The sequence below is a fragment of the Salvelinus alpinus genome, chromosome 20 (assembly GCF_045679555.1).
Source record: "Salvelinus alpinus chromosome 20, SLU_Salpinus.1, whole genome shotgun sequence".
NCBI classification, from domain to species: Eukaryota; Metazoa; Chordata; class Actinopteri; order Salmoniformes; family Salmonidae; genus Salvelinus; species Salvelinus alpinus.
Genome location: NC_092105.1, coordinates 5103607 through 5131023, shown reverse-complemented (window position 1 = coordinate 5131023; position 27417 = coordinate 5103607). Strand labels below are relative to the sequence as shown.

General features: G+C 46.7%; 1 protein-coding gene across 1 annotated transcript in view; it reads left to right on the top strand.

The window, feature by feature from the left end:
• The first annotated feature begins 3024 nt into the window (after positions 1–3024).
• LOC139546223 (receptor-type tyrosine-protein phosphatase-like N) overlaps positions 3025–27417 on the top strand; it is a 150201-nt gene continuing 125808 nt past the window's right edge. Inside the window, exons 1-2 of the mRNA XM_071354351.1 lie at positions 3025–3402; positions 14550–14600. Coding sequence (XP_071210452.1) covers positions 3327–3402; positions 14550–14600 — 127 coding nt within the window. The 5' untranslated portion in view covers positions 3025–3326. The remainder of the gene's footprint in view (positions 3403–14549; positions 14601–27417) is intronic.

Below are 27417 nucleotides of genomic sequence, written 5' to 3'. Positions count from 1 at the left end.
CACTCACTCACTCACAAACTCCCTATTTCAATCACTCACTCTTTCCCTCACTAAATCACTCACTCCCTCTATCCCTCATTCACTCACTCACTCACTCCCTATTTCAATCACTCACTATTTCCCTCACTAATTCACTCACTCCCTCTATCCCTCATTCACTCACTCACTCACTCACTCACAAACTCCCTATTTCAATCACTCACTCTTTCCCTCACTAATTCACTAATTCACTCACTCTATCCCTCACTCACTCACTCACAAACTCCCTATTTCAATCACTCACTCTTTCCCTCACTAATTCACTCACTCCCTCTATCCCTCATTCACTCACTCACTCTCTCACTCACTCACAAACTCCCTATTTCAATCACTCACTCTTTCCCTCACTAACTCACTCACTCCCTCTATCCCTCATTCACTCATTCACTCACTCACAAACTCCCTATTTCAATCACTCACTCTTTCCCTCACTAAATCACTCACTTCCTCTATCCCTCATTCACTCACTCACTCACAAACTCCCTATTTCAATCACTCACTCTTTCCCTCACTAATTCACTCACTCCCTCTATCCCTCATTCACTCACTCACTCATTCACTCACTCACAAACTCCCTATTTCAATCACTCACTCTCTCCCTCACTAATTCACTCACTCCCTCTATCCCTCATTCACTCACTCACTCACTCACAAACTCCCTAATTCAATCACTCACTCTTTCCCTCACTAAATCACTCACTCCCTCTATCCCTCATTCACTCACTCACAAACTCCCTATTTCAATCACTCACTCTTTCCCTCACTAAATCACTCACTTCCTCTATCCCTCATTCACTCACTCACTCACAAACTCCCTATTTCAATCACTCACTCTTTCCCTCACTAATTCACTCACTCCCTCTATCCCTCATTCACTCACTCACTCATTCACTCACTCACAAACTCCCTATTTCAATCACTCACTCTCTCCCTCACTAATTCACTCACTCCCTCTATCCCTCATTCACTCACTCACTCACTCACTCACAAACTCCCTAATTCAATCACTCACTATTTCCCTCACTAAATCACTCACTCCCTCTATCCCTCATTCACTCACTCACAAACTCCCTATTTCAATCACTCACTCTTTCCCTCACTATTTCACTCACTCCCTCTATCCCTCATTCACTCACTCACTCATTCACTCACTCACAAACTCCCTATTTCAATCACTCACTCTTTCCCTCACTAATTCACTCACTCCCTCTATCCCTCATTCACTCACTCACTCATTCACTCACTCACAAACTCCCTATTTCAATCACTCACTCTTTCCCTCACTAATTCACTCACTCCCTCTATCCCTCATTCACTCACTCACTCACAAACTCCCTATTTCAATCACTCACTCTTTCCCTCACTAATTCACTCACTCCCTCATTCACTCACTCACTCACCAACTCCCTTTTTCGATCACTCACCATGGGTGGAAAGAGTACTGAGATGTCCTACTCCATTGGAAGTACTGTTACTTTAATTCAATTTCACTAAAGTAGAAGTAAATGACTTAAAAAAATACAAGTACTTGTAGTTGTAGTAGATTAGTTGGAGAAGTGTAGTTGGACTAGAGTAGTTGGAGGAGAGTAGTTGGAGTAGAGTAGAGTAGTTGGACTAGAGTAGTTGGAGTAGAGATGTTGGAGTAGAGTAGAGTAGTTGGACTAGAGTAGTTGGACTAGAGTAGTTGGAGTAGAGACGTGGGAGTAGAGTAGAGTAGTTGGACTAGAGTAGTTGGAGTAGAGTAGTTGGAGTAGAGTAGTTGGAGTTGGACTAGAGTAGTTGGAGTAGAGTAGTTGGAGTAGAGTAGTTGGAGTAGAGTAGTTGGACTAGAGTAGTTGGAGTAGAGTAGTTGGAGTAGAGTAGAGTAGTTGGAAAGGAGTAGAGTAGAGTAGTTGGAGTAGAGTAGTTGGAGTAGTGTAGAGTAGTTGGAAAGGAGTAGAGTAGAGTAGTTGGAAAGGAGTAGAGTAGAGTAGTTGGAAAGGAGTAGAGTAGAGTAGTTGGAGTAGAGTAGTTGGAGTAGTGTAGAGTAGTTGGAAAGGAGTAGAGTAGAGTAGTTGGACTAGAGTAGTTGGACTAGAGTAGTTGGAGTAGAGAAGTTGGAGTAGAGTAGAGTAGTTGGAGGTTTAAGAAAGCTTCTAAAGTTTGTAATTTCCACTATAAAATGTCAGACTTGATTTGCTCTAACGAAAAACCCCTACAAAGAATGTCCATTAATTATACTTATTCACATTGTCTGTTGCTGCAGGATTATTTCCTGCTGTAGCAAACTGGCTCAAATGTAGATCCTACATCTGTAGATCAATGATAATGCAGTACAGACAAGCTGACACTAGGTGTCACTGCAGCCAAGCCAATGTGTATAAACAGCCACGAAGCCGACAGTGCATCCTAGTTTGCATGGCAGCAGGTGGTAGGAAGAGGGAGGAACATCGAACATATTGAATACTTCACGTTATCCGTCTCTTTGTGTTCTTCAGTTAGCCCCCCCCCCCCCACCAAAAAAAAATAAAATTCGTTGCCACTTTCACTAAATTGGCCCCTGGGGGTGTATGTGTGGTAGCCTTGTTTCATTTGAACATTCTTCAAATATGTCCCTCATTCTCAGGTGAGGGGGGCTCATTTGGGGGGTGTATGAGTATAGCTTACCACACTGTAATTAATCGGCACCTTATTTGACTCACGTGCAAAAGTCAAGCAGTATCAATATCAGCACAGGTTTCTAATGAACTACTAACCTTAACCTAAAAGTGGGTTTGAGAATCAGTTTCTCTATCCAAAAATAGGACAGAAGAAGCAGAACCAACATTGACCATCAAAGGTAAAAAGACCCTATAGACCATTTCCCCACCGCTGTTCTCTGATAGAAGTCATCACACACAGTCTCAGGTGTAGCTCTCGTTACCGTCGGTCCACTGCGTTCTCCTGTGACGTCATTGCGGGTCCCCCCCCCTCCACCATATCAATGTATAATACGAAGATTCCCCGCAACCACAGACAGAGAGATTCCCGCTCCTTAATCCGCTTCAGATTTTCAAGGGTTTAGATTTCCTTGTGTCGTATGTGTGTTTTGGTTTTGTTTTCTCCCGTTTTTTGGCCAAACTCAGTTAATGCACTTTAGCGAAAGATTTAAAGCCAAGGTTTTGTTTCGGTGAATCCAGCGCGGTTTAGGTCTGCTCGTAGCTCGGTGAAGAAACATGGGGATTTAATTCGATTTCCAAAAGGGACGGGAATTGGATCGTGTTGGTACATCAGACAATAGTTGTATTTTAGGTGGTGTCTGTCTGAAAATGAACCACCCGAAGCTATGGAGAGCGTTGCTTTTCATGACGGTGTTGTACCAGTTTGGGACGTCAAACAGATACGGTAAGATGCTGTTGGAGTGTCGGGAACATGAAGTTTTAGTGGGGGGAGAGATGGGAAGAGAAGAGGCAGCGATAGAGGGAAACTTCACTAAGCCGTAGCTAGTGAAGCAGTGTTTGGAATGAGGTCCGCGGTTTAGAGAAATTGATGATTCACACGTTTTTTTCCGTTTACCTTAATAAAGATCTGCAAGGTGTGAATGGCATTACATTTCATCAAAGTAATGAAATCAATCGGAATTGGGAAGAGATATTGAGAAAAAAACATTTGTATTAGTTGGATGTTTTTAAATAGCTTTTGTGTAGGTTTTTGTAACTTCAATTAACAGCTAAAGGTTTAACAATTAACAGCTAAAACAACCACAGTTCACTGTTGACGAGGAAAAGTCAAGAAAGTATAAATGGTTTTCTATTGGTTTTATGAAATACAAGCTTTATAGCTTTCAGAACTGAAGTTTGCAGTATCAGCTTCCTGCTTGCGTGAAGTTTATGCGTTTCAGGACCACGGAGAGCAACTAGGCTACGGCTTAGCGCTACTTGCATTGCCTGTTCAAAGTCTACTCTCCGTCTCTTCTCTGCAAACATTGGTCTCCACTTCCCTGTTTTTACCCCTCTCTTCACCTACTCCTCCCCTCCTCCCCCCGTAACACCATTTAGTTCCACATTGAGCATTATTCTGACTCTCAGATCTCATAATGCCGAGCTCCCTGGTAACAGAGGAGCACCGCCTCATCCCAGCCAGTTACCATGACTACCTGGCGTTATAAAGGTGAAGGTTCAGGGATTTAGTTATTTCTGTATTGTTATTCATCAGAATAATGGAAGCAGTTACTAGGTCATTAAATTAATGTGTTCCCTGTTTGACTTCAACATGCATTAATGTTGTCACTAATCATTTTTTTTACAGCATCTGTGTTCCATCTCCGTGTTTGTCTGTTATGTGGTGGAATATGCTGTCTCCGTAGGTGTTGGCTTGGCCCTAACGAGCTAATTATACGATCCCTTCATCCCTTGTGTTTCTGTTGTACACCGAAGTGCATCTAGCATTAAGTGAATGTGGATAAATGAAAAGAGTTAAAACAAAAGTGTGTGGTGATCTCCGTTTAGAAGCATCCTCTGAACAATCTAAATGAGGGAACAAACACCCTGAATGTACAGGGAACAAACTGAATGAACAGGGAACAAACACCCTGAATGAACAGGGAACAAACACCCTGAATTTACAGGGAACAAACACCCTGAATTTACAGGGAACAAACACCCTGAATGACAGGGAAGCACACAAGCACACTTAATGCTGGGTACATGATGGTGGAGACCAGGAGGTTTTAGCTGGGTACATGATGGAGGAGACCAGGAGGTTTTAACTGGGTACATGATGGAGGAGACCATGTTTTAGCTGGGTACATGATGGAGGAGACCAGGAGGTTTTAGCTGGGTACATGATGGAGGAGACCAGGAGGTTTTAACTGGGTACATGATGGAGGAGACCAGGAGGTTTTAACTGGGTACATGATGGAGGAGACCAGGAGGTTTTAGCTGGGTACATGATGGAGGAGACCAGGAGGTTTTAGCTGGGTACATGATGGAGGAGACCAGGAGGTTTTAACTGGGTACATGATGGAGGAGACCAGGAGGTTTTAGCTGGGTACATGATGGAGGAGACCATGTTTTAGCTGGGTACATGATGGAGGAGACCAGGAGGTTTTAGCTTGGTACATGATGGAGGAGACCATGTTTTAGCTGGGTACATGATGGAGGAGACCATGTTTTAGCTGGGTACATGATGGAGGAGACCATGTTTTAGCTGGGTACATGATGGAGGAGACCATGAGGTTTTAGCTGGGTACATGATGGAGGAGACCATGTTTTAGCTGGGTACATGATGGAGACCAGGAGGTTTAAACTGGGTACATGATGGAGGAGACCAGGAGGTTTTAACTGGGTACATGATGGAGGAGACCAGGAGGTTTTAACTGGGTACATGATGGAGGAGACCAGGAGGTTTTAGCTGGGTACATGATGGAGGAGACCATGTTTTAGCTGGGTACATGATGGAGGAGACCAGGAGGTTTTAATTGGGTACATGATGGAGGAGACCAGGAGGTTTTAACTGGGTACATGATGGAGGTGACCAGGAGGTTTTAGCTGGGTACATGATGGAGGAGACCAGGAGGTTTTAGCTGGGTACATGATGGAGGAGACCAGGAGGTTTTAGCTGGGTACATGATGGAGGAGACCAGGAGGTTTTAACTGGGTACATGATGGAGGAGACCAGGAGGTTTTAACTGGGTACATGATGGAGGAGACCAGGAGGTTTTAGCTGGGTACATGATGGAGGAGACCAGGAGGTTTTAGCTGGGTACATGATGGAGGAGACCAGGAAGTTTTAACTGGGAACATGATGGAGGAGACCATGTTTTAGCTGGGTACATGATGGAGGAGACCAGGAGGTTTTAGCTGAGTACATGATGGAGGAGACCAGGAGGTTTTAGCTGGGTACATGATGGAGACCAGGAGGTTTTAGCTGGGTACATGATGGAGGAGACCAGGAGGTTTTAACTGGGTACATGATGGAGACCAGGAGGTTTTAGCTGGGTACATGATGGAGGAGACCAGGAGGTTTTAGCTGGGTAAATGATGGAGGAGACCAGGAGGTTTTAGCTGGGTACATGATGGAGGAGACCAGGAGGTTTTAGCTGGGTACATGATGGAGGAGACCATGAGGTTTTAGCTGGGTAAATGATAGCGGAGACCAGGAGGTTTTGACTGGGTACATGATGGAGACCAGGAGGTTTTAGCTGGGTACATGATAGCGGAGACCAGGAGGTTTTGACTGGGTACATGATGGAGACCAGGAGGTTTTAACTGGGTACATGATGGAGGAGACCAGGAGGTTTTAGCTGGGTACATGATGGAGGTGACCAGGAGGTTTTAACTGGGTACATGATGGAGGAGACAAGGAGGTTTTAACTGGGTAAATGATGGAGGAGACCAGGAGGTTTTAGCTGGGTACATGATGGAGGAGACCAGGAGGTTTTAACTGGGTAAATGATGCGTGCGGACACACTGAACTCTTTGGTTCCACTCTAGGCAAAATAAGGGCAATTCCGGTTATACATTTAGTTACCAAAGACCGGGTTATACTCTGAACCTGCACTCCAGACACGTTCAATCAAATCGCTCAAAGTATTTGAAAGATGTCTGGTCTTCTGGGAGGATTCATGTGTTTGTGTGTCTGACATTGTGGATGTGTTTGTTCTGTGCTATCTGTCTGTGTATACTAGCTAAAGGCTAATAGCCATGGAAGAGATCAGTCCTGTCCAGGCAGCTGTCTGAAGATGTCAAAACTGAGGTCTGTGAGAGCATTATCTCTCTCCTCCACTGGTTTCAGGTCTTAATCAATACTGAGGTCTGTGAGAGCATTATCTCTCTCCTCCACTGGTTTCAGGTCTTAATCAATACTGAGGTCTGTGAGAGCATTATCTCTCTCCTCCACTGGTTTCAGGTCTTAATCATTACTGAGGTCTGTGAGAGCATTATCTCTATCCTCCACTGGTTTCAGGTCTTAAACAATACTGAGGTCTGTGAGAGCATTATCCCTCTCCTCCACTGGTTTCAGGTCTTAAACAATACTGAGGTCTGTGAGAGCATTATCTCTCTCCTCCACTGGTGTGAGGTCTTAATCATTACTGAGGTCTGTGAGAGCATTATCTCTCTCCCCCACTGGTTTAAGTTCTTAATCAATCACAACAGTTCACTATTGTCAGTTACTGCTGTTTTATTGACAAGCTCTGTGCTATGTTATATTCCTCATTACATTTGACGCCTGAAACCAGACCTCAACAACAAGAATGACATACGACCGTTTCCTCTGCTGGGGAGAGAGAATGACAGGAATAACAGTTAGCCAGTTACTCTGAGCCCCACCTCACCTCACCTCCATCTAGTCCAGTTCAGACTTTACTCTGGGCCCCACCTCCATCTAGTCCAGTTCAGACTTTACTCTGGGCCTCACACCATCTAGTCCAGTTCAGACTTTACTCTGAGCCCCACCTCACCTCACCTCCATCTAGACCAGTTCAGACTTTACTCTGAGCCCCACCTCCATCTAGTCCAGTTCTGACTTTACTCTGAGCCCCACCTCACCTCACCTCCATCTAGTCCAGTTCAGACTTTACTCTGAGCCCCACCTCCATCTAGTCCAGTTCAGACTTTACTCTGGGCCCCACCTCACCTCACCTCCATCTAGTCCAGTTCAGACTTTACTCTGAGCCCCACCTCCATCTAGTCCAGTTCAGACTTTACTCTGAGCCCCACCTCCATTTAGTCCAGTTCAGACTTTACTCTGAGCCCCACCTCCATCTAGTCCAGTTCAGACTTTACTCTGAGCCCCACCTCCATCTAGTCCAGTTCAGACTTTACTCTGAGCCCCACCTCCATCTAGTCCAGTTCAGACTTTACTCTGAGCCCCACCTCCATCTAGTCCAGTTCAGACTTTACTCTGGGCCCCACCTCCATCTAGTCCAGTTCAGACTTTACTCTGGGCCCACCTCCATCTAGACCAGTTCAGACTTTACTCTGAGCCCCACCTCACCTCACCTCCATCTAGACCAGTTCAGACTTTACTCTGAGCCCCACCTCACCTCACCTCCATCTAGACCAGTTCAGACTTTACTCTGAGCCCCACCTCCATCTAGTCCAGTTCAGACTTTACTCTGAGCCCCACCTCCATCTAGTCCAGTTCAGACTTTACTCTGAGCCCCACCTCACCTCACCTCCATCTAGTCCAGTTCAGACTTTACTCTGAGCCCCACCTCCATCTAGTCCAGTTCAGACTTTACTCTGAGCCCCACCTCCATCTAGTCCAGTTCAGACTTTACTCTGAGCCCCACCTCCATCTAGTCCAGTTCAGACTTTACTCTGAGCCCCACCTCCATCTAGTCCAGTTCAGACTTTACTCTGAGCCCCACCTCCATCTAGTCCAGTTCAGACTTTACTCTGAGCCCCACCTCCATCTAGACCAGTTCAGACTTTACTCTGAGCCCCACCTCCAACTAGACCAGTTCAGACTTTACTCTGAGCCCCACCTCCAACTAGTCCAGTTCAGACTTTACTCTGGGACCCACCTCCATCTAGACCAGTTCAGACTCTAAACCTAACCGTAACCCCAAACCTTCATCATCAGTTTGTCCACACACACACACACACACACACACACACACACACACACACACACACACACACACACACACACACACACACACACACACACACACACACACACACACACACACACACACACACACACAACCTCTATGGTCTGTTTGACCAGCTGTGGCCAACACATACTCCCTACACCTCCCTCCACGTCCCTCCACCTCCCTCCATACTCCCTCCATACTCCCTCCATCTCCCTCCACCTCCCTCCACCTCCCTCCATACTCCCTCCATACTCCCTCCACCTCCCTCCACCTCCCTCCACCTTCCTCCACCTCCCTCCACCTCCCTCCACCTCCCTCCACCTCCCTCCATACTCCCTCCACCTCCCTCCACCTCCCTCCACCTCCCTCCATACTCCCTCCACCTCCCTCCATACTCCCTCCATACTCCCTCCACCTCCCTCCACCTCCCTCCATACTCCCTCCACCTCCCTCCACCTCCCTCCACCTCCCTCCATACTCCCTCCACCTCCCTCCACCTCCCTCCATACTCCCTCCATACTCCCTCCACCTCCCTCCACTTCCCTCCATACTCCCTCCACCTCCCTCCATACTCCCTCCATACTCCCTCCACCTCCCTCCACCTCCCCCCATACTCCCTCCACTTCCCTCCATACTCCCTCCACCTCCCTCCATACTCCCTCCATCTCCCTCTATACTCCCTCCACGTCCATCCACCTCCCTCCACCTCCCTCCATACTCCCTCCACCTCCCTCCATACTCCATCCACGTCCATCCACCTCCCTCCACCTCCCTCCACCTCCCTCCACCTCCCTCCATACTCCCTCCACCTCCCTCCACCTCCCTCCACCTCCCTCCACCTCCCTCCACCTCCCTCCATACTCCCTCCATCTCCCTCCATACTCCCTCCACGTCCATCCACCTCCCTCCACCTCCCTCCATACTCCCTCCACCTCCCTCCATACTCCATCCACGTCCATCCACCTCCCTCCACCTCCCTCCACCCCCCTCCACCTCCCTCCATACTCCCTCCACCTCCCTCCATACTCCATCCACGTCCATCCACCTCCCTCCACCTCCCTCCATACTCCATCCACCTCCCTCCATACTCCATCCACCTCCCTCCACCTCCCTCCACCTCCCTCCACCTCCCTCCATACTCCCTCCACCTCCCTCCATACTCCCTCCACGTCCATCCACCTCCCTCCATACTCCATCCACCTCCCTCCATACTCCCTCCACCTCCCTCCATACTCCCTCCACCTCCCTCCATACTCCCTCCATCTCCCTCCATACTCCCTCCACTTCCCTCCACCTCCCTCCACCTCCCTCCACCTCCCTCCATACTCCCTCCACCTCCCTCCATACTCCCTCCACGTCCATCCACCTCCCTCCACCTCCCTCCACCTCCCTCCACCTCCCTCCATACTCCCTCCACCTCCCTCCATACTCCATCCACGTCCATCCACCTCCCTCCACCTCCCTCCATACTCCATCCACCTCCCTCCATACTCCATCCACCTCCCTCCACCTCCCTCCACCTCCCTCCACCTCCCTCCATACTCCCTCCACCTCCCTCCATACTCCCTCCACGTCCATCCACCTCCCTCCATACTCCATCCACCTCCCTCCATACTCCCTCCACCTCCATCCACCTCCCTCCACCTCCCTCCATACTCCATCCACCTCCCTCCATACTCCATCCACCTCCCTCCACCTCCCTCCACCTCCCTCCACCTCCCTCCATACTCCCTCCACCTCCCTCCATACTCCCTCCACGTCCATCCACCTCCCTCCATACTCCATCCACCTCCCTCCATACTCCCTCCACCTCCCTCCATACTCCCTCCACCTCCCTCCACCTCCCTCCATACTCCCTCCACCCCCCTCCACCTGCCTCCACCTCCCTCCACCTCCTTCCACCTCCCTCCACCTCCCTCCATAATCCCTCCACGTCCATTTACCTCCCTCCATCTCCCTCCATACTCCATCCACCTCCCTCCACCTGCCTCCATCTCCCTCCACGTCCATCCACCTCCCTCCACCTCGCTCCACCTCCCTCCACCTCCCTCCATACTCCATCCATCTCCCTCCACCTCCCTCCACCTCCATCCACCTCCCTCCATACTCCCTCCACGTCCATCCACCTCCCTCCATACTCCCTCCACCTCCCTCCACCTCCCTCCACTCCCTCCACCTCCCTCCATACTCCCTCCACCTCCCTCCACCTCCCTCCATACTCCATCCACCTCCCTCCACCTCCCTCCATACTCCATCCACCTCCCTCCACCTGCTTCCATACTCCCTCCACCTCCCTCCACCTCCCTCCACCTCCCTCCACTCCCTCCACCTCCCTCCATACTCCCTCCACCTCCCTCCACCTCCCTCCATACTCCATCCACCTCCCTCCACCTCCCTCCATACTCCCTCCACGTCCATCCACCTCCCTCCACGTCCATCCACCTCCCTCCACCTCCCTCCATACTCCTTCCACCTCCCTCCACCTGCCTCCATCTCCCTCCACGTCCATCCACCTCCCTCCACCTCGCTCCACCTCCCTCCACCTCCCTCCACCTCCCTCCACCTCCCTCCATACTCCCTCCACGTCCATCCACCTCCCTCCACCTCCCTCCACCTCCCTCCACGTCCATCCACCTCCCTCCACCTCCCTCCACCTCCCTCCACGTCCATCCACCTCCCTCCACCTCCCTCCACCTCCCTCCATACTCCCTCCACCTCCCTCCATACTCCATCCACCTCCCTCCACCTCCCTCCACCTCACTCCATACTCCCTCCACCTCCCTCCATACTCCCTCCACGTCCATCCACCTCCCTCCACCTCCCTCCACCTCCCTCCATACTCCCTCCACGTCCATCCACCTCCCTCCACCTCCCTCCATACTCCCTCCACCTCCCTCCACCTCCCTCCACCTCCCTCCATACTCCCTCCACGTCCATCCACCTCCCTCCACCTCCCTCCACCTCCCTCCATACTCCCTCCACCTCCCTCCATACTCCCTCCACCTCCCTTCACCTCCCTCCATACTCCCTCCACCTCCCTCCACCTCCCTCCACCTCGCTCCACCTCCCTCCATACTCCCTCCACCTCCCTCCACCTCCCTCCACCTCCCTCCATACTCCCTCCACCTCCCTCCACCTCCCTCCACCTCCCTCCATACTCCCTCCACCTCCCTCCACCTCCCTCCATACTCCCTCCACCTCCCTCCACCTCCCTCCATACTCCCTCCACCTCCCTCCACCTCCCTCCATACTCCCTCCACCTCCATCCACCTCCCTCCATACTCCCTCCACCTCCCTCCATACTCCCTCCACCTCCCTCCATACTCCCTCCACCTCCCTCCACCTCCCTCCATACTCCCTCCACCTCCCTCCATACTCCCTCCACCTCCCTCCATACCTTTTTTTGGAATATCATTATATTTGTTTTTTTTAGGTTAACGGTCAGAGCCCAGGTCTGACAGAACCTGTGAAGATGATCTAGGTGCTGCTGAGACCCCTCTTTAGTGGGAGACAGCAGCACCAGGTCATCTGCGTACAGCAGACACTTGATTTCCGTGTTGTGTAGGGTGATACCAGGTGCTGCCGATTCTTCTAATGTTTTTGCCAATTCATTAATGTAGATGTTAAATAGTGTTGGACTTATTGGGCAGCCCTGTTTCACTCCCCGCCCCTGAGAGAAGAAGTCTGTTTGCATGTTGCCAATTTTAACCGCACATTTGTTTTTAGTGTACATTGATTTAATAAAATCATATGTTTTCCCTCCAATACCACTTTCTATTAGTTTATAAAAAAGACCTTCGTGCCAAATTGAATCAAATGCTTTCTTGAAATCTACAAAACACGAGTAGATTTTGCTTTTGTTTTGGTTAACTTGTTTATCAATTAGAGTGTGGAGGGTGTAAATGTGGTCTGTTGTACGATCATTTTTTAGAAATCCAATCTGGCTTCTGCTCAGGACGTTGTGTTCGTCAAGGAAATGATGTAGTCTGCTATTTATAATACTGCAGAGAATCTTCCCCAAGTTGCTGTTAACGCAAATTCCTCTGTAATTATTTGGGTCAAATTTGTCTCCATTTTTATAGATTGGTGTGATCAATCCCTGGTTCCAAATATCGGGGAAAATACCTGCAGTGAGGATAATGTTGAAGAGTTTGAGTATAGCCAATTTGAATTTGTGGTCTGTATATTTGATCATTTCATTTAAAATACCATCAGCACCACAGGCCTTTTTGTGTTGGAGAGTGCATAGTTTTTCCAATAAATCTTCTTCTGTAATTGGGGTATCCACAGGATTCTGATAGTCTTTGACTGCTAATTCAAGGATTTGTAATTTTCTTGTATATCTTTTTGTTCTGGGCTCTTTGTTATATTGCTGTAGAGGTTTGCAAAGTGATTTCTCCACATATCCCCATGTTGGATAGCCAATTCCTCATGATGAGGTCTGTTTAATTTATTCCAATTCTCCCAGAAGTGGTTTGATTCTATGGATTCCTCAATTCCATCCAGCTGATTTCTAATGTGCTGTTCCTTTTTTGTTCTTAGGGTGTGTTTGCTTCAGTGTTTCTCCATATTGAAGGCGTATATTTTTGTTGTCTGGTTCTCTGTGTTTTTGATTAGATATATTTCTCAATGACTTTCTTAGATTTTTGCAATCATTATCAAACCATTTTTCATTATCTGTTATTTCTGGTTTGCTCTTATGCTTCTTTAGATTAGCCAAGGAGGCTAATTTGTCAAATATAAAGTTTATGTTCCTAATGGCCAAATTTACACCTTCATTGCTGGAGGAGAATGTTAAGGCTAAAAAGTTATCCAGGAGAGATTGTATTTTTTGGCTGCTAATTGTATTTCTGTACTGTTTGCACTCCATCTATAGACCTGTTTAGTACCATGTCACAGATACACTGTGATTTTACTGTTGTCTGAGAGAGGTGTTAGTGGGCTGACTGTGAAGGCTCTGAGAGACTCTGGGTTGAGGTCGGTGAGGAAGTAGTCTACAGTGCTGCTGCCAAGGGATGAGCTGTAGGTGTACCTACCAAAAGAGTCTCCTCTCAGCCTGCCATTGACTATGTACAGACCCAGTGTTCGACAGAGCCTCAGGAGCTGTACTCCGTTTTTGATTTTCACTTTGTCATAGTTGTTTCTGTGGGGGTATGTGGGAAGGGAAAGGTTGTTGCTTCCTGGTAGGTGTTTGTCCCCATGACTGTTAATAGTGTCTAGTTCTTCTGCTGTTCGCTCTCTCTCTCTCCTCTCTCCTCTCTCTCTCTCTCTCCCCCCTCTCTCTCACTCCTCTCTCTCTCCCCCCTCTCTCTGTCTCTCTAGCAAAGGCAACATAACAGAAAACAGCATGCACTTCTCCGTGTGACATATTCTCATTCTCTTCCACAGTGCGAGACAGAGTGAATACAGGAACCTCATGCTGTTTGCTGTTATGTCACATGTGATTGTATGTCTGTACAGTGTGATCAGACTTGAGTGTACGTTGGGTTTGTTCCTCTGATAGCTGATCTCGTGTGGACAGTGGACAGAAGTACGTAATATAAATTTATCGAGTATCTGGCGCAGCGTTTTGGTTCTGGGTTGCTGAGATTACTTAAAGCAGATGCTTGATGAGTGTGTGATGCGCGTACATCTAACATTAGTAGAGCAGGTAGTCTCTTTAGAAGTTACTCTAACAGTTTTCAATCAATTAATGCTTTTAACAGAGCTGCTATTAATCTCTCTGTCTCTCTCTCTCCCCCTCCTCTCTCTCTCCCTCTCTCTCTCCCCCTCCCCCTCTCCCTCTCCCTCTCCCTCTCCCTCTCCCTCTCCCTCTCCCTCTCTCTCTCTCTCTCTCTCTCTCTCTCTCTCTCTCTCTCTCTCTCTCTCACCATATCTCTCTCCCCCCTCACCATATCTCTCTCTCTCCCTCCCTCCCCCTCTCTCTCTCTCTCTCTCTCTCTCTCAGGTTGTGTGTTTGAGAGGAGGCTGTGCTCCAGGGAGCAGTTCTGCTCTGATGGTGAGTATCCTGTCCTGTGTGTCTAGGAGATACCGAGCGCATAGCGGGCCCCCACACACACGCATGTGTATGTGTATGTGTGTGGAGGGGGGGGGGGGTGCTAAGCGCTCGGTATCTCCTAGAGAGTAACACACATTTGGTCCAGATAAGCCATGTAATACAGAGGGACACTGGCAGGAAGACACAGTTCCAGTCAGTGAACCTCAGGCATATCCTGGTCCCCCAAACAACCCAATCACCCTCTTCCTGTATCTCCCTCTCTCCGCATGTAGTGTTTACTACAGTTTGCATAAACCCAAAATGTACAGGAATGGACTAAGCACGCACCCCTGAGGGGGCACCCATGTTGAGGGTCAGTATGGCAGATGTGTTGTTGCCTACCCTTACCACCTGGGGGCGACCCGTCAAGACGTCCAGGATCCAGTTGCAGGTGTTGAATCTCATGGTCCGGAGCTTAGTCATTAACTTGGTCACATAGACTATGGTGGTCTGCTTGAAACATGTAGATATTACAGACTGGGTCAGGGAGAGTTTGAACATGTCAGTGAAGACACCTGCCAGCTGGTCCACGTATGCTTTTAATACGTGTCCTTGTAATCCGTCTGGCCCTGCGGCCTTGCGAATGTTAACCTGTTTAAAGGTCCTACTCACATCGCTACGGAGAGCGAGATCACACAGTCGTCCAGAACTGCTGGTGCTCTCATGCATGGTTCAGTATTGCTTTCCTCAAAGCGAGCCTAGAAGGCATTTAGCACGTCTGGAATGCTTGTGTCACTGGACACAAACAAAGAGGTAAAAAACGATTTTAGTTTCCCTGCATTACAGTCCCCGGCCACTAGGAGTGCTGCTTCTGGATGAGCATTTTCTTGTTTGCTTATGGCCATATATAGTTGGTTGAGTGGCCTTTATACAGCTCGTTGAGTGGCCTTGATACAGCTCGTTGAGTGGCCTTTATACAGCTCGTTGAGTGGCCTTTATACAGCTCGTTGAGTGGCCTTTATACAGCTCGTTGAGTGGCCTTTATACAGCTCGTTGAGTGGCCTTTATACAGCTTATTGAGTGGCCTTTATACAGCTCGTTGAGTGGCCTTTATACAGCTCGTTGAGTGGCCTTTATACAGCTCGTTGAGTGGCCTTTATACAGCTCGTTGAGTGGCCTTTATACAGCTCGTTGAGTGGCCTTTATACAGCTCATTGAGTGGCCTTTATACAGCTCGTTGAGTGGCCTTTATACAGCTCATTGAGTGGCCTTTATACAGCTCGTTGAGTGGCCTTTATACAGCTCGTTGAGTGGCCTTTATACAGCTCGTTGAGTGGCCTTTATACAGCTCGTTGAGTGGCCTTTATACAGCTTGTTGAGTGGCCTTTATACAGCTCGTTGAGTGGCCTTTATACAGCTCGTTGAGTGGCCTTATACAGCTCGTTGAGTGGCCTTTATACAGCTTGTTGAGTGGCCTTTATACAGCTCGTTGAGTGGCCTTTATACAGCTCGTTGAGTGGCCTTTATACAGCTCGTTGAGTGGCCTTTATACAGCTCGTTGAGTGGCCTTTATACAGCTCGTTGAGTGGCCTTTATACAGCTCGTTGAGTGGCCTTTATACAGCTCGTTGAGTGGCCTTTATACAGCTTGTTGAGTGGCCTTTATACAGCTCGTTGAGTGGCCTTTATACAGCTCGTTGAGTGGCCTTATACAGCTCGTTGAGTGGCCTTTATACAGCTTGTTGAGTGGCCTTTATACAGCTCGTTGAGTGGCCTTTATACAGCTTATTGAGTGGCCTTTATACAGCTCGTTGAGTGGCCTTTATACAGCTCGTTGAGTGGCCTTTATACAGCTCGTTGAGTGGCCTTTATACAGCTCGTTGAGTGGCCTTTATACAGCTCGTTGAGTGGCCTTTATACAGCTTATTGAGTGGCCTTTATACAGCTCGTTGAGTGGCCTTTATACAGCTCATTGAGTGGCCTTTATACAGCTCGTTGAGTGGCCTTTATACAGCTCGTTGAGTGGCCTTTATACAGCTCGTTGAGTGGCCTTTATACAGCTCGTTGAGTGGCCTTTATACAGCTCGTTGAGTGGCCTTTATACAGCTTGTTGAGTGGCCTTTATACAGCTCGTTGAGTGGCCTTTATACAGCTCGTTGAGTGGCCTTATACAGCTCGTTGAGTGGCCTTTATACAGCTTGTTCAGTGGCCTTTATACAGCTCGTTGAGTGGCCTTTATACAGCTCGTTGAGTGGCCTTTATACAGCTCGTTGAGTGGCCTTTATACAGCTCGTTGAGTGGCCTTTATACAGCTCGTTGAGTGGCCTTTATACAGCTCGTTGAGTGGCCTTTATACAGCTCGTTGAGTGGCCTTTATACAGCTCGTTGAGTGGCCTTTATACAGCTTGTTGAGTGGCCTTTATACAGCTCGTTGAGTGGCCTTTATACAGCTCGTTGAGTGGCCTTATACAGCTCGTTGAGTGGCCTTTATACAGCTTGTTGAGTGGCCTTTATACAGGTCGTTGAGTGGCCTTTATACAGCTTATTGAGTGGCCTTTATACAGCTCGTTGAGTGGCCTTTATACAGCTCGTTGAGTGGCCTTTATACAGCTCGTTGAGTGGCCTTTATACAGCTCGTTGAGTGGCCTTTATACAGCTCGTTGAGTGGCCTTTATACAGCTTATTGAGTGGCCTTTATACAGCTCGTTGAGTGGCCTTTATACAGCTCATTGAGTGGCCTTTATATAGCTCGTTGAGTGGCCTTTATACAGCTCGTTGAGTGGCCTTTATACAGCTTATTGAGTGGCCTTTATACAGCTCGTTGAGTGGCCTTTATACAGCTCATTGAGTGGCCTTTATACAGCTCGTTGAGTGGCCTTTATACAGCTTGTTGAGTGGCCTTTATACAGCTCATTGAGTGGCCTTTATACAGCTCGTTGAGTGGCCTTTATACAGCTTGTTGAGTGGCCTTTATACAGCTCGTTGAGTGGCCTTTATACAGCTCGTTGAGTGGCCTTATACAGCTCGTTGAGTGGCCTTTATACAGCTTATTGAGTGGCCTTTATACAGCTCGTTGAGTGGCCTTTATACAGCTCATTGAGTGGCCTTTATACAGCTCGTTGAGTGGCCTTTATACAGCTCGTTGAGTGGCCTTTATACAGCTCATTGAGTGGCCTTTATACAGCTCGTTGAGTGGCCTTTATACAGCTCATTGAGTGGCCTTTATACAGCTCGTTGAGTGGCCTTTATACAGCTCGTTGAGTGGCCTTTATACAGCTCGTTGAGTGGCCTTTATACAGCTTGTTGAGTGGCCTTTATACAGCTCGTTGAGTGGCCTTTATACAGCTCGTTGAGTGGCCTTTATACAGCTCGTTGAGTGGCCTTTATACAGCTCGTTGAGTGGCCTTTATACAGCTCATTGAGTGGCCTTTATACAGCTCGTTGAGTGGCCTTTATACAGCTCGTTGAGTGGCCTTTATACAGCTCATTGAGTGGCCTTTATACAGCTCGTTGAGTGGCCTTTATACAGCTCATTGAGTGGCCTTTATACAGCTCGTTGAGTGGCCTTTATACAGCTCGTTGAGTGGCCTTTATACAGCTCGTTGAGTGGCCTTTATACAGCTTGTTGAGTGGCCTTTATACAGCTCGTTGAGTGGCCTTTATACAGCTCGTTGAGTGGCCTTTATACAGCTCGTTGAGTGGCCTTTATACAGCTTGTTGAGTGGCCTTTATACAGCTCGTTGAGTGGCCTTTATACAGCTCGTTGAGTGGCCTTATACAGCTCGTTGAGTGGCCTTTATACAGCTCGTTGAGTGGCCTTTATACAGCTCGTTGAGTGGCCTTTATACAGCTCGTTGAGTGGCCTTTATACAGCTCGTTGAGTGGCCTTTATACAGCTCGTTGAGTGGCCTTTATACAGCTCGTTGAGTGGCCTTTATACAGCTCGTTGAGTGGCCTTTATACAGCTTATTGAGTGGCCTTTATACAGCTCGTTGAGTGGCCTTTATACAGCTCGTTGAGTGGCCTTTATACAGCTCGTTGAGTGGCCTTTATACAGCTTGTTGAGTGGCCTTTATACAGCTCGTTGAGTGGCCTTTATACAGCTCGTTGAGTGGCCTTATACAGCTCGTTGAGTGGCCTTTATACAGCTCGTTGAGTGGCCTTTATACAGCTCGTTGAGTGGCCTTTATACAGCTCGTTGAGTGGCCTTTATACAGCTCGTTGAGTGGCCTTTATACAGCTCGTTGAGTGGCCTTTATACAGCTCGTTGAGTGGCCTTTATACAGCTCGTTGAGTGGCCTTTATACAGCTCGTTGAGTGGCCTTTATACAGCTCGTTGAGTGGCCTTTATACAGCTCGTTGAGTGGCCTTTATACAGCTCGTTGAGTGGCCTTTATACAGCTCGTTGAGTGGCCTTATACAGCTCGTTGAGTGGCCTTTATACAGCTTGTTGAGTGGCCTTTATACAGCTCGTTGAGTGGCCTTTATACAGCTCGTTGAGTGGCCTTTATACAGCTCGTTGAGTGGCCTTTATACAGCTCGTTGAGTGGCCTTTATACAGCTCGTTGAGTGGCCTTTATACAGCTCGTTGAGTGGCCTTTATACAGCTCGTTGAGTGGCCTTTATACAGCTCGTTGAGTGGCCTTTATACAGCTCGTTGAGTGGCCTTTATACAGCTCGTTGAGTGGCCTTTATACAGCTCGTTGAGTGGCCTTTATACAGCTCGTTGAGTGGCCTTTATACCGCTCGTTATTGATGAAAGCTCTCTCGGTAAATAGTATGATCTGCAGCTTATTCATGAGGAATTCTAACTCAGACGAGCAAAACACTTCAGACTTCATTTAATATTTGAGAGAGAATGAGGTGTATATTATCCCATGTTGTTCCTGTAACGATTCTCGTTGGTGGAAGGAGAGGAGGACCAAAATGCAGCGTGGTAAATTTTTGTCATATTTAATTAAAACTGAACACTACACAAAACAACAACCAGGGAAAATGAAACAGTTCTGCCAGGTGAACATACACTTAACAGAAAACAATCACCCACAACCAAAATGGAAAACAGGCTACCTAAATATAGCTCCCAATCAGAGACAACGATAGACAGCTGCCTCTGATTGGGAACCACACCAGGCCAAACACAGAAATAGACAACCTAGACATACAACATAGAATGCCCACTCAGATCACACCCTGACCAAACAAAACATAGACACATACAAAGCAATCTATGGTCAGGGCGTGACAGTTCCCGTGTAACTCAGTTGGTAGAGCATGGCTCTTGGAGCGCTAGGGTTGTCGGTTCGATTCCCACGGGGGACCAGTAAGGGAAAAGTATGAAAATGTATGTCACTCACAACTGTAAGCCGCTCTGGATAAGAGCGTCTGCTAAAATATTAAATGTTATTCAGCCACGACTCTGAGAAACATTAGGACATTACAGTTATTCAGTTCCTGTTGATAGATTTCTTCTCTAGTAAATTGCACATTTGACAGACACATGACCTTAGCTATCTAGGTACCACAGACACATAACCTTAGCTAGCTAGGTACCACAGACACATAACCTTAGCTAGCTAGGTACCACAGACACATAACCTTAACTAGCTAGGTACCACAGACACATAACCTTAGCTAGCTAGGTACCACAGACACATAACCTTAGCTATCTAGGTACGACAGACACATAACCTTAGCTAGATAGGTAAGACAGACACATAATCTTAGCTAGCTAGGTACCACAGACACATAACCTTAGCTAGCTAGGTACCACAGACACATAACCTTAGCTAGATAGGTACCACAGACACATAACCTTAGCTAGATAGGTACCACTGCTGAATCATATTTTGGATCTGTTTAGTGGATATATCAATTCAATTCAATTCAAGGGGCTTTATTGGCATGGGAAACATGTGTTAACATTGCCAAAGCAAGTGAGGTAGATAATATACAAAAGTGAAATAAACAATACAAATTAACAGTAAACATTACACATACAGAAGTTTCAAAACAAAAAAGACATTACAAATGTCATATTATATATATACAGTGTTGTAACAATGTACAAATGGTTAAAGCACACAAGTTAAAATAAATAAGCATAAATATGGGTTGTATTTACAATGGTGTTTGTTCTTCACTGGTTGCCCTTTTCTTGTGGCAACAGGTCACAAATCTTGCTGCTGTGATGGCACACTGTGGAATTTCACCCAGTAGATATGGGAGTTTATCAAAATTGGATTTGTTTTCGAATTCTTTGTGGATCTGTGTAATCTGAGGGAAATATGTCTCTCTAATATGGTCATACATTGGGCAGGAGGTTAGGAAGTGCAGCTCAGTTTCCACCTCATTTTGTGGGCAGTGAGCACATAGCCTGTCTTCTCTTGAGAGCCATGTCTGCCTACGGCGGCCTTTCTCAATAGCAAGGCTATGCTATTTTGAATTTGCACGGACTACCCTGTGTGTTACGGTGTATGCCATATTATGGTGATGAGTATATCTCTGCTGATTGGCTCAGTGTTATGATGTGTGTGTGTGTGTTGTGGTGAGGAGGCTACAGTATGTGGGATAGGGTGTGTGGCTGAGTTAATACATACTGATACTGTCTACAGTATGTGGGATAAGGTGTGTGGCTGAGTTAATACATACTGATACTGTCTACAGTATGTGGGATAAGGTGTGTGGCTGAGTTAATACATATTGATACTGTCTACAGTATGTGGGATAAGGTGTGTGGCTGAGTTAATACATATTGATACTGTCTACAGTATGTGGGATAAGGTGTGTGGCTGAGTTAATACATACTGATACTGTCTACAGTATGTGGGATAAGGTGTGTGGCTGAGTTAATACATACTGATACTGTCTACAGTATGTGGGATAAGGTGTGTGGCTGAGTTAACACATACTGATACTGTCTACAGTATGTGGGATAAGGTGTGTGGCTGAGTTAAAACCTGTTATGGCTGCAAGCCCGACGCCGGTACACCTATGACAACATCCAGCTCAAGTGCAGGGCGCGAAATTCAAAATCTATTTTTTTTTAATATTTAACTTTCACACATTAACAAGTCCAATACAGCATTTGAAAGATAAACATCTTGTGAATCCAGCCAACATGTCCGATTTTTTCAATGTATTACAGCAAAAACACCACGTATATTTATGTTAGCTCACCACCAAATACAAAAGAGGACAGACATTTTTCACAGCACCGGTAGCATGCAGGTAGCATCATAGCTACAGTCAGAAATAGCACGGGAGTAGCCAGAGTAAATACAGACACCAACGTCAACTACCTAATTACACATCATAAAACATTTCAGAAAAATATATGGTGGATAGCAAATGAAAGACAAAGATCTTGTGAATACAGCCAATATTTCCGATTTTTTTAATGTTTTACAGCGAAAACACCACGTATATTTATGTTAGCTCACCACCAAATACAAAAGACAGACAGACATTTTTCACAGCAACGGTAGCATGCAGGTAGCATGCACAAAGCCAACCTAACTAACCTAGAACCAACCTAAATAACCTAGAAAAAACTCCCTCAGATGACAGTCCTATAACATGTTACACAATAAATCTATGTTTTGTTCGAAAAATGTGCATATTTGAGCTATAAATCAGTTTTACATTACTGCTACCATCATAGCTACCATCATAGCTACAGTCAGAAATCGCACGGGAGTAGCCAGAGTAAATACAGACACCAACGTCAACTACCTAATTACTCATCATAAAACATTTCAGAAAAATATATGGTGGATAGCTAATGAAAGACAAAGATCTTGTGAATACAGCCAATATTTCCGATTTTTGAAGTGTTTTACAGCGAAAACACAATATATCGTTATATTAGCTTACTACAATAGCTAACATACAGCAGCATTGATTCAAGACAAACGGTAGCGATAGCACAGTTCGACAGATATATGAAATCGCATCCCAAATTGGGTCCTTATCTTTGTTGATCTTCCATCAGAATGTTGTACAAGGGGTCCTTTCTTCAGAACCGTCTTTGTTTGGATCCAGAACGAACTATTTCCCTCTTGGATTAGCAAGCACACTGGCCGTGCGGCGCTAACCTCTCCTTCTTGAACAAATTCCTCCAAAGCATCACGTCTAAGTCCCGAATAAATTTCAATAATATAATTAAACTATATTGAAAAAACATACTTTAGGATGATATTGTGACTTGTATCAAATAAAATCGAATCCGGAGATCATATTCACCTTTAACGACGGTTTTCCAGGAGGCGACTCCAGGTCGAACTTCGCGCCTTCAAAAAGAAAATAATGGCGCACCTCTCACTCCAAGAGGTTGTATTCAATCCCAGAACGAGATAATCAAGTCATTTCTGCTCTCACTTCCGCATGACACCCAGGGGAAGGTGTATGACGTGTTTCTACAGTCCTAAGTGACATGCCCTTTTATAGACAAGCTCTTGAAGAGAGACATCGCTTTTGGAAATCTCACTTCCGGATAGGAAATGGTCTGTAAAAGGAGTTCTGTTTCACTTAGAGAAATAATTCAAACGGTTTTAGAAACTAGAGAGTGTTTTCTATCCAATAGTAATAATAATATGCATATTGTACGAGCAAGAATTGAGTACGAGGCCGTTTGAAAATGGGCACCTCTTTCCAGTTACTCAATACGCCCCCTGCAGCCATAAGAAGTTAATACATACTGATACTGTCTACAGTATGTGGGATAAGGTGTGTGGCTGAGTTAATACATACTGATACTGTATCTAGATGTGTTTCAGCATTGAAATTGAACGACAATCCATTTGAATTTGCACGGACTACCCTGTGTGTTACGGTGTATGCCATATTATGGTGATGAGTGTGTTTATGTGTGTGTGCGTGTGTGCGTGTGTGTTTGTGTTTATTGTTGTCGTGTATTAGGGAGGGGTAGACACGCACAGGCCACATCTCCCTCCTCCCTCTCTTCCGTCACACCCTCCCTCATTCCCTCCATCTCCTCCCTCACTCCCTCCCTCTCCTCCGTCACTCCCTCCCTCCCTCTTCTCCGTCATTCCCTCCCTCATTCCCTCCCTCTTTCCCTCCCTCACTCCCTCCCTCTCCTCCTTCACTCCCTCCCTCCCTCTTCTCCGTCACTCCCTCCCTCCATCCCTCTTCTCCGTCACTCCCTCCCTCATTCCCTCCCTCATTCCCTCCCTCATTCCCTCCCTCACTCCCTCCCTCTCCTCCGTCACTCCCTCCCTCCCTCTTCTCCGTCACTCCCTCCTTCTCTCCCTCTCCTCCGTCATTCCCTCCATCCCTCTCCTCCATCACTCCCTCCGTCACTCCCTCATTCCCTCCCTCTCCTCTGTCATTCCCTCCCTCCCTCTCCTCCGTCATTCCCTCCCTCCCTCCCTCTCCTCCGTCATTCCCTCCATCCCTCTCCTCCGTCATTCCCTCCCTCTCCTCTCCTCAGCCTCATCAAAGCTCCTCTTCAACACCACATATCGTCTCCCTGGCAACGGTGAAATCATCAGGCTGATAGCAGCTAGGCAGCTGGATCAACGCCCCCACAATCTCTCTCCTTCTCTCTCGCTTTCCTCTCTCTCTCTCCTTCTCTCTCGCTTTCCTCTCTGTCTCTCCTTCTCTTTCGCTTTCCTCTCTCTCTCTCCTTCTCTCTCGCTTTCCTCTCTGTCTCTCCTTCTCTCTCGCTTTCCTCTCTGTCTCTCCTTCTCTCTCGCTTTCCTCTCTCTCTCTCCTTCTCTCTCGCTTTCCTCTCTGTCTCTCCTTCTCTCTCGCTTTCCTCTCTGTCTCTCCTTCTCTCTCGCTTTCCACTCTGTCTCTTCTTCTCTCTCGCTTTCCTCTCTCTCTCTCTCCTTCTCTCTCGCTTTCCTCTCTGTCTCTCCTTCTCTCTCGCTTTCCTCTCTGTCTCTCCTTCTCTCTCGCTTTCCTCTCTGTCTCTCCTTCTCTCTCGCTTTCCTCTCTCTCTCTCCTTCTCTCTCGCTTTCCTCTCTGTCTCTCTTTCTCTCTCGCTTTCCTCTCTCTCTCTCCTTCTCTCTCGCTTTCCTCTCTGTCTCTCCTTCTCTCTCGCTTTCCTCTCTCTCTCTCCTTATCTCTCGCTTTCCTCTCTCTCTCTCTCTCCTCTCTCTCTCTCCTCTCTCGCTTTCCTCTCTCTCTCTCCTTCTCTCTCTTTCCTCTCTGTCTCTCCTTCTCTCGCACTTTCCTCTCTCTCTCTCCTTCTCTCTCACTTTCCTCTCTCTCTCCTTCTCTCTCGCTTTCCTCTCTCTCTCTCCTTCTCTCTTTATCTCTCTGCTCCTCAGAAAGAGGATGAATCACTAGTGCTTACACACTACTCCTCCACACATACGTACACACTCACTCTTCCTTTCTCATCCCTCTCTCTCTCCTCCTTCCTCTCTCTCTCATTCTCATCTCCTCCTTCCTCTTTCTCTCCCTCTCTCATCTCCTCCTTCCTCCCTCTCTCATCTCCTCCTTCCACTCTCTCTCATCTCCTCCTCCTTCCTCTCTCTCTCTCTCTCTCTCTCTCTCTCTCTCTCTCTCTCTCTCTCTCTCTCTCTCTCCCTCTCTCTCTCTCTCTCTCTCATCTCCTCCTTCCTCTCACTCTCTCTCTCTCATCTCCGCCTTCCTCTTTCTCATCTCCTCCTTCCTCTCACTCTCTCTCTCTCATCTCCTCCTCCTTCCTCTCTCTCTCTCATCTCCTCCTTCCTCTCTCTCATCTCCTCTTTCCCCTTTCTCATTACCTCCTTCCTCTCTCTTTCTCTCTCATCTCCTCCTTCCCCTCGCTCATCTCCTCTTTCCCCGTTCTCATTTCCTCCTTCCTCTCTCATCTCCTCCTTCCTCTCACTCATCTCCTTCCTCGCACTCTCTCATCTCCTCCTTCCCCTCGCTCATCTCCTCTTTCCCCGTTCTCATTTCCTCCTTCCTCTCTCATCTCCTCCTTCCTCTCACTCATCTCCTTCCTCGCACTCTCTCATCTCCTCCTTCCTCTCTCTCCTCTCCTCCTTCTCTCTCTCTCTCATTTCCTCCTTCCTCTCTCATCTCCTTCCTTCCCCTCTCTCATCTCCTCCTTCCTCTCTATCTCTCCCTCTCTCTCATCTCCTTCCTCTCTCTCTCATCTCCTCCTTCCTCTCTCTCATCTCCTCCTAATGTGGAATGCTGTTTGGGTCTTCGTCTGTCAAAAAGCCAAGCGCCACCACTACGATCAGTAGCACTGACAAAGTAAAAATACAAATAAGACAAAAAGCCTGCCAACAAGCACACACGATGTGCACAAACACAAACACGATGTGTTTACAATACCACAATGTGTTTACAATAATACCACGATGTGTTTACAATAATACCACGATGTGTTTACAATACCATGATGTGTTTACAATACCACGATGTGGTTACAATAATACCACGATGTGGTTACAATAATACCACGATGTGTTTACAATAATACCACGATGTGTTTACAATAATACCACGATGTGTTTACAATACCACGATGTGTTTACAATACCACGATGTGTTTACAATATTACCACAATGTGTTTACAATAACACGATGTGTTTACAATAACATGATGTGTTTACAATAACATGATGTGTTTACAATAACACGATGTGTTTACAATACCACGATGTGTTTACAATAATACCACGATGTGTTTACAATACCACGATGTGTTTACAATAATACCACGATGTGTTTACAATAATACCACGATGCGTTTACAATAATACCACGATGTGTTTACAATAATACCACGATGTGTTTACAATAATACCACGATGTGTTTACAATACCACGATGTGTTTACAATAATACCACGATGTGTTTACAATAATACCACGATGTGTTTACAATAATACCACGATGTGTTTACAATACCATGATGTGTTTACAATACCACGATGTTGTTACAATAATACCACGATGTGTTTACAATACCACGATGTGTTTACAATACCACGATGTGTTTACAATACCACGATGTGTTTACAATACCACGATGTGTTTACAATAATACCACGATGGCACTTTTAAGATAATAGAAGTTAAGAAAATATTTACTAAAAAAAGTAAAAAACATTTACACAATAAAATAACAATAATGAAGATATATACAGGGGGTACCGGTCCTGAGTCAATCTGCAGGGGTTAGTCAAGGTAATATATACATATAGGCATAGACTAGGCCTACTGACTAAAATCTGGGTTTATGATTGTATTTACATTTTGCCACGGTTTAGTTTGCTAGATGTTAGGTAGCCTATAGACCACGATAGGCCTACATCTCATTTCAGAAATGAGATGTAGGCCTATCGTGGTCTATAGGCTACCTAACATCTAGCAAACTAACAATAACCTAGGAAAGATGTAAAATAAACCCCTTTTAGCAGTTTGCTTAGTTCAAATTGACAGACTAATTTATTTCATATGAATAGAGAGGCGATTTCGAGATAAGTGCTTCTTCCGCCCTGCTGCAATAGGCTACTGAGGATGGGGTCGTAATTTCAATCACTAAATCAAATATTAATAATTATATTGGATGTGAACTGAATAGGCCTATGTTTGTCAACAACAGACAGTGTTTTTTAGTTTTTTTTAACCTGTAGCTTAATCTGACTGTTACTGTTAGCTTACCTGGAGCTGGAAAACAGATTTAATAAATAGCCTATAACAAGGAAAAGAGTTCCATAACTTCCATTTCAAATTTCCACTGAGCGTAAAACCCTTCGCTTGATATGGTTTTCCATAAGCAAAGTCGACATTAGAATGCAGTTTAAACAACCTCTTAGCAAATGTGTATCTAATGTGCTCTAGAGCGCGTAAAGTCGTTTTCCTGTGCTTT